General features: G+C 41.6%; 1 protein-coding gene across 2 annotated transcripts in view; it reads right to left on the minus strand.

The window, feature by feature from the left end:
* The window catches only part of RFX4 (regulatory factor X, 4 (influences HLA class II expression)), a 174,532-nt gene that overhangs the window by 143,611 nt on the left and 22,956 nt on the right, over positions 1-7,965 (minus strand). For both annotated transcript variants that reach the window (XM_010853383.1, XM_010853382.1), the window contains exon 2: positions 2,497-2,583. In XM_010853383.1, coding sequence (XP_010851685.1) covers positions 2,497-2,583 — 87 coding nt within the window. The remainder of the gene's footprint in view (positions 1-2,496; positions 2,584-7,965) is intronic.

Genomic DNA, 7,965 nt, shown 5'->3' on the forward strand with positions numbered 1-7,965 from the left:
TATGGACTCTGTGGGAGAGGGAGAGGGTGGGAAGATTTGGGAGAATGACATTGTAACATGTAAAATATCATGTAAGAAACGAGTTGCCAGTCCAGGTTCGATGCACGATACTGGATGCTTGGGGCTAGTGCACTGGGACGACCCAGAGGGATGGTATGGGGAGGGAGGAGGGAGGAGGGTTCAGGATGGGGAACACATGTATACCTGTGGTGGATTCATTTTGATGTTTGGCAAAACTAATACAATTATGTAAAGTTTAAAAATAAAATAAAATTTAAAAAAAAAATAAAAAAAATAAAAACACATATGATAAAGAAAAAAAAAAAAAAACAAAATATGTAAAGAACTAGCAGTTGGGAAACTTAAATAGACATTTCTACAAAGAATAAGACAAATAATCAATAAGCACATGAAAGAAATGTTCAATATCATTCATCATTAGGGAAGTTCCTACAATTCAACAACCACAGAAATAAACTATCTGATTTTAAAAAAATGATCAAAAGGACTTCCTTGGTGATTCAGTGGTTAAGAATCCGCCTGCCAACACAGGGCACACAGGTTTGATCCTTGGTTCAGGAAGATTCCATATGCCCCGGGGGAACTAAGTCCATGGGTCACAGCTACTGAAGCCCATGTGCACCCTGGAGTCCATATGCTCTTCAACAAGAGAAGCCACCCCAACGAGAAGCCTGTGCACCACAGCTAGAGAATAGCCCAGCTTGCCACAGCTAGAGAAAGCCTGCATGCAGCAACAAAGACCCAGCATAGCCAAAAATAAATAAATAAAATTTTCAAAGTTCACAAGCTTTATGTTTCAAAAATGGCTGAAAGACTTGAATAGGCAATTACTCCAAAGTATACATAATACAAATGGTCATTTAGTACATGAAAAGATGCTCAACATCACTAATCATTAGGAAACTATAAATCAAAACCACAATGAGATATTACCTTATACATTAGAATGACTATTACCAAAAAAAAAAAAAAAAAACAGAAAATAACAAGTATTAGCAAGAATGTTGAGAAATTGGAACTCTAGCACATTGCTGGTGAGAATGTGCAGCCACCATGGAAATACAGCAGTGCCTCAAAATAGTAAATATGGAATTACCATATGATCCAGCAATTTCGCTTCTGGTTATATATCCAAAAGGACTGAAGGCAGAACTCAATCGGTTATTTGTTCACCTGTGTGTATAGCAGCATTATTCACACTAGCCAAAAAATAGAAATAGCCCAAACGTCATCAATGGATGACTGGATAAACAACATGTGGTGTAGACACATACAGTGGAGTGTCATTCAGCCTTAAAAAGGAAGCAAATTGTGATACACGCTACAACATGGATGAATATTATGCAAAGTGAAGTAAGTCAGTCACAAAAGGACAAATACTATGTGATTCCATCTATATGAGATTCTTACAGTTAGTCAAATTCATAAAGAATAGCAGAAAGTAGAGTAGTAATTGCTAGGGACCAGGGGGAAAGGGGGATGGAGAGCTATTGTTTAATGGGTACAGAATTTTAGTTTGGGGAGATGAAAAAAGTTCTGGAGATGGATCATGGTGATGGTTGCACAACGAGGTGAAAGGCCACTGAATTATATACTTAACATGGTTAAAATGATAAATTTTACATCAGGCATATTCTACCACATTAAAATAAACGTTAAAAAAGAATGTTCAGAGATGCTTAAGCTGTCAAAAACTTGAAGCAAATTTAAATACCCGTCAACATGTAAATCAATACATACACTGTGATAGAAGCATACAGGGGAGTACTATGCAGCAATGAAAAAGAAAACCTACAGTGACATACAACAGTATGGCTAAATCTTCCCTGAAGAGTCCCTGAACCTATGAGAAAACTGAACTGAGGAGATGCACTTTACCAACTAAGAAAGACATTCTGTCGCTGTTGGAAATGACTTTATAATAAGCTGCCCCCTTTTTATAGTGCTTTAGGGACAAATACAAGTCCCAAGTTGTCTTCTGCTCTTAATATAAGGTACCCAGGAGCCCTAGCCTGACATAACGAACACAGCAATTTATATCTTTCCATCAATTCCAATTCTCTAGTTCAAGATGCAGGAAAAATCGTTACTTTCCAACACCAAAGACATTTGTGACTTTAAAACAACAGTCCCATGATACACTCCTTTAAATCCGTATCTATGGAGAATGGCCTTTCCCATTCAAAGTCCACATTTTCCCACTGGAGCATCACTGAGATGGAATCTTTAGGGACTCAGACAATGAGAATGTGTAAACAGCAAGTTTTTGCTATGGCCTCAGTTTCCACATCCGTCTGAATGCATTGAACTCCCTCCTGGAGGATATTATAAGGAAGGCTTGGGTATTTCATAAATGGCTGGAAAGCCTCTTGTTTCAGGTAACATGACCTAGTCTAGCGTTCCAGATGCACCATTCCTCATCAGAACACAGCCCATAGCCAGGACATCATGGAAGATTGAGTTTTAAGCACTTACTTTCATCATTAGAAACATTCCCCAGAGATGTGTGGTTGGAATAACGCTTGTTTTCACTTTCGTTGAGACATCTTTCAATCCAGCTCTCTAAAAATGAAAAATAAAGAAAATCACACTGTTGGTGTTTGCAAAGAGACAGGAACATCATCAATGCACTAGATTTAAACGCCCATCAACTTTCATCTGAGATCTGCCCAGACTGGAGTTGGATTTAACATGAAGCCCAGTATGCACCATTGCTGATGAGATTTTGCTGAGTAGCTTGGAGGCAAAATGGTAATTCAAAGCTCCACTTGAGTATTTCTTGGCCAAATTCAACTAATTTTGGAGTATTAGTACCAACTGAGTGTCCACAGAGAATTATCTTTCTTCAAAAAGAAGATATTAATATATTCCTGAGAACTAGTTTGTAAAACAAAATTTGGTCAGCTGAATCACTGATGGTTTGTAGACTTGTGAACTAGCAGCAGAACCCTTAGTTCAAAAGAAAACAAAAAGAAAAGCAGATACAACCCTGAAGGTTCTGGTTGAAGCGGAGGGCAGGGAAACTTGCAGTTTCCTCCACCCCTACTCTGTCAGTGACCCCTGAAGGGGTTCTTCCAAGCCCAGACTGAGACTCCACAGGAGGAGGCTTCAGAAGGTCTGGAATAGTTACCTATTATTTTATTTATTTAAATTTACTTAGCTGACTCTGTGGGCCTCAGCTGTGGCACACAGCATCTTCAGTCTTCCTTGCAGCATGTGAACTCTTAGTTATGTCCTGTGGGATCTAGTTCCCTAACCAGGGATGGAACCCAGGTCCCCTGCACTGGGAGCACGGCATCTTAGCCTTGGACCACCAGGGAAGTCCCTCCATTAGTTTTAAAACCGAAAGACCATAGGAATTTTTTTTAAAAACCCAATTCCAAACAATACAAATGTACTTTCCATGAAGTAGCATAATGCTTTTTCTATGATCTAGAGAATCCACTATCGGTTCATTCATTCATTCAACAGCATCAGCTAAGTACATCAGTTCTGCTACAATGTTTGTTTTGAAACCACAAATGTGTTCAATGCAAGTGATACATTAGGGAACCATTTGTGCCTAGCACAAATTTTCTGTTTGCTTATGCTTGATTTCTTTCTTAGAAAACATTAAGTGAATGCAGAAACTGCACATAGCTGAACTGAGCCCTGTTCAGTTCAGTTCAGTTCAGTTCAGTCGCTCAGTCGTGTCCGACTCTTTGCGGCCCCATGAATCGCAGCACGCCAGGCCTGCCTGTCCATCACCTGAGCCCTGTAGGAATATGCAAAAGGCACACGTGCTCACACCTCAAACACCTACCAGCTATTTGAGTTTACTGCATGGGTTGTGAGCCACAGATAGACCACGTTCCACCATTTCACAATAACACACAAGCTGTGGCCCTACCAAAGTCCACTTCCAAGAGTAAATTTCAAGTCTTTTTCAAGGTCAAGTGCCATACTTATTGTATTTATATGCCTCTTAACCATGTAACATGTGTAAAACTGTGCCATCCTTTTTATTAGGGTCCTATCTTTTTCCCCATGCGTCACTGACAAAGTTTTTAAGCGTTGTGCCCCTAGTTTATTATTCCAGTGAATGCTGTGCTTTTTGTTGTGCAGTTTTGTAGAATGGTGACAACTCGGGGGGATGCATATTAGTGTTAGAGCAGAACTGATTACACCTATGAATGTGTGCTTTTGAACAGTGCTGTCGCCTGCTGCCTTCTTTATAATATGGGAGCTGGCATTTACTGAACCCCTATTTTAATATTAACATACTTCATTGAATTCTGACCACCACTCTCTGAAGTAAGGATTTTCATCTCCAGTTTCCCTAGAGAGCAACTGAAGCTTAATCGAGTAATGTGACACCTCATAATTCAAAGAGCCAAGGAAAAGTTCATTACTTAGTAACATATTGTTAAAGGAAACCACACTAACACTGGCTCCTGAGCAATGTAGTGAGGGGAAAGCAAGTGCCAACAGCAGAGAGAAATGTTGGGGTTTTGGTGTGTATTGTATGTTTCAACAAACTGCTTTTTTAAAAGCTGCTTCCACAATTGTAGCAGAGAAATATCCAAGGAGTGGAACAGGCACCAGCTTGTTAAGAGGATATGGAAATCTGGTATTTCTAAGGAAACAGGGAGCAGCTGAGAGATTCAAAGCATTAAAACGCTACCCCCTTCCAGATAGCAAACGTACAATGTAGAAACAGCTTGCAATGGTTTCAAAGCTGTGATGACACAGGGTGGGTGTTTGTCATCACATCTTATGCAAAACCACATCTGGATACAAATCTCCAGAATTCTTTTCAGAATTCTCCAGAATGTCTCTACTCAGATCTTCTAACCCTTTCAAGTCCTGGCACATTTTCCCTGGCAACAGCCGTGGCTGATGTCAGATGGCGTCTCATGAAATTTGTAGTCCCTCCCTCCACCTAACCATATCACCAAAATCCATTTCTATTGTTCAAGGCCAGCCCTTGGTCTCCCTAGCTAGGTATGCACACCTACTCACTGTCACGTACCCGTGGGCACACACATTCACAAATACACCGCCACTATCCTTCGTCAGTAGAAGGGAACACCCTCACCCATTTGCCTGTGCCAGAATCAGGCTTGTTATCATCACTGTCACTCCGCAAAGGGGCCTATTCTTGCAGATGGTAATCCCCAGCCATTGGAAGGGGGAGCCCTCTCTGAGAGCTCACTGCTACATTCTGAAAAGGAGCTGGCTCTGGTCACCAGGTGGGTCAAGAGATGCAACAACTGTCCACAAGAGTTCAAGTCAAGTAAGAGCTGTCCTGAGGGCAGTCCCTCTCCCCAACACTGGCCAACCCTAACCCTGGAGAGAGATGAAAGCAAAGTTACAGGAGGGAGAGAGGGGAGAGAGAAGAAATCTCACCAAGTACTCCTTTCCCCCATCCATTGCCCCCACTCAGACCTCTCTGACCCACGACTTAAGCTTGTGTCCACTCTGCTGCCCAGCTCTGCTCCCTGGAGCAGCGCAGAGTAGGTCTGGTCTCTGAGGCACATGTCAGATACAGGAGGAAGCCACACGTCTTCATTTTTTTCTAGTCAAAATGGACCCCACTTGTTTCAGCACTTTCTTGGGAGAAATTGTTCCTCTACTTTTTAGCCATCCAGTTCTCCTACTTCTGGCATCTTCTATTTAATCAACGTCTGTTTGGACATGAGGGGCTCAGTGAGCTCTGAGGGTTCAGACGGGGTCTAAGCTGTGCCAGGTCTGGCAAACCATCACCTCTGTTGTTCTAGACACGGGGGTTTCCAGAGCATTCAAAGGTCTTGCATTCCAGATTGTATGAACGCAACATTCTGAAAAATCTATAGAAGCCACAGGCCTTGGAGTCACAGGTGCTTTCTGAGCTTTGTCTTCTTCCCTAGGGGGACCCTTAATAGTGCCATCTGCAACTCGTGTCCCATAGTCAGGTTGCTCCATAGGACTGAAAGGCCTCTATTCAGGTCACCTGAAGGAAACATTACATACTTTAAAACTATTACTAATGGGTTATGGTCTTACAAAGGTCAAGAATTAATCAACCAGAATGACAGGCATATTGAATGTTTAATGAAACACTGCATTCATCTGTCTTACTCATTTGTAGATTGTGTGTGTGTCCGTGCTCAGTCATGTCCAACTCTTTGTGACCCCCATGAACTGTAGCCTGCCAGGCTCCTCTGTCCATGGGATTTCCCAGGTACGAATACTGGAGTGGGTTGCCATTCCTTCCTCCAGGGGATCTTCCCAACCCAGGGGTCAAATCCTCCTCTCCTGTGTTTCCAGCATGGGCAAATGGGTTCTTTACCACTGAGCCACCTTGGAAGCCCTCATTTGTAGATTAAGGGGCTTAACAAAGGCCACCATATTCTGAGCTCTTATGGGTCAAGCATTATGTAAATGCATTTGGTACACCATCATACGTAATCCTCATAACAGCCCTACAAGACAGGTTCTATCAATATGCCCATTTTAGAGAGCAGGAAACTAAGGCTCAGAAAGATTAGATGACTTGTCCAAAGTCATCCAGCTAGTAAGAGGAGGATCAGCATTCACACTCAGGTCATAACCACAGTGCTGTCTCTCTGAGTGTGCTCTGAGCTCTCCTTATCCCATATCCCATACGGTCTCCAGAACACATTGCCAGTATTGCAACAATGATCACAGTCTGCCTTGTATTACAACTTGTGCTAAAACTCAACCTACATATTACAATTTTTGCTAAGTTCATTTACATGTTTCTTTGCAAGGCTTTGTTTTACATAACAGGCTCCTCAGTTCAGAACTTAAACATCTTAAGAATGCAGTCCATTTTATTTTATTTCTCTTGACTCTCCACTAGTGCCTGGTATAAAGTTTTTCCTATAGACTGGCTTCAACGAACATTATGTTATTGACATGAATGATATAAAAAAATGCACACTGTGTAAGGAGATATATCCACATGTCTATAGAATTTCTTAATCGCTTTCTTTTCTACCACATACAGCATAAAAAGGACAACACATCAAAGGCAATTTTCCAAATAAAGAAAAATTCAACAAAAATGTATTTTGTCCCATGTAGATCAAGAAGCTGTAGTCAAGTGAGTCTGATATAAACATGAATAAGACTGGTTTCTGCCCTCTAGTTGCCATCAAAAAAACAAGGCGGATGCTCCTCCATCAGCTCATGATTGCTGGGACCCTGTCATTTTTGTTCACCTGTGCCCAGGAGCTGGCACTCTGCCTGGGTGCATAGATATAGTGCAATAAATATGTTGTTGAAAGCATTACTTTTTTTTTTTAAAACAACAGTAAGTTCCTACAATGTGCCAGATACTATGTGAGTTTTTACATGTGTGGAAAAGTCATAAATTAAAACTCAGGACAATATGATATGATATGTCTTAATACCTATATTTATTGTTATGAAAAACAAAAGTTCTCATACTGTGATCAGCACAGCAGTATTGGCGCTGTGCTCTGGGACACTGGAGAAGCAGAGCTCAATTCACACTTGGATAACCTCCTGTTCCCTCCTGCCTCATACTTGATCCATAAAAACCATCTGACCTTTTAGGAAGAACCAGGCTTGCTCTAAGTGTCCAACAGGATTAATAGATGACTGTGAGCATAGGCTCCTGGGCTGCAAAGCATCCTTTCACCTGACTCATCTGGGCTCATGGGTAGGAAGGAGGATGCCTCGTAGATTTTTCATCTTACAGGGAGTTTAACCCACATTCCTTAGAGGCCAATCTTCATGCCTCCCCACTTCAGATCAGAGATTTGGAAACCCCAATTTGAAGTGACTTTCTCAAGTTCCTAAAATGAGATTGAGCAGAACCTTAAATGGTTATTGGGTTTCCCAGGAGGAAATCTTGCTTCCCTTTGCAGCAGCAGCAAATAACAACCAGGCAGCAGCTGCACTGGGGGCACGGCACATCCAGGCCAGTCCAAGACT

This window comes from Bison bison, unplaced genomic scaffold (assembly GCF_000754665.1).
Source record: "Bison bison bison isolate TAMUID 2011002044 unplaced genomic scaffold, Bison_UMD1.0 scf7180017864327, whole genome shotgun sequence".
NCBI classification, from domain to species: domain Eukaryota; kingdom Metazoa; phylum Chordata; class Mammalia; order Artiodactyla; family Bovidae; genus Bison; species Bison bison.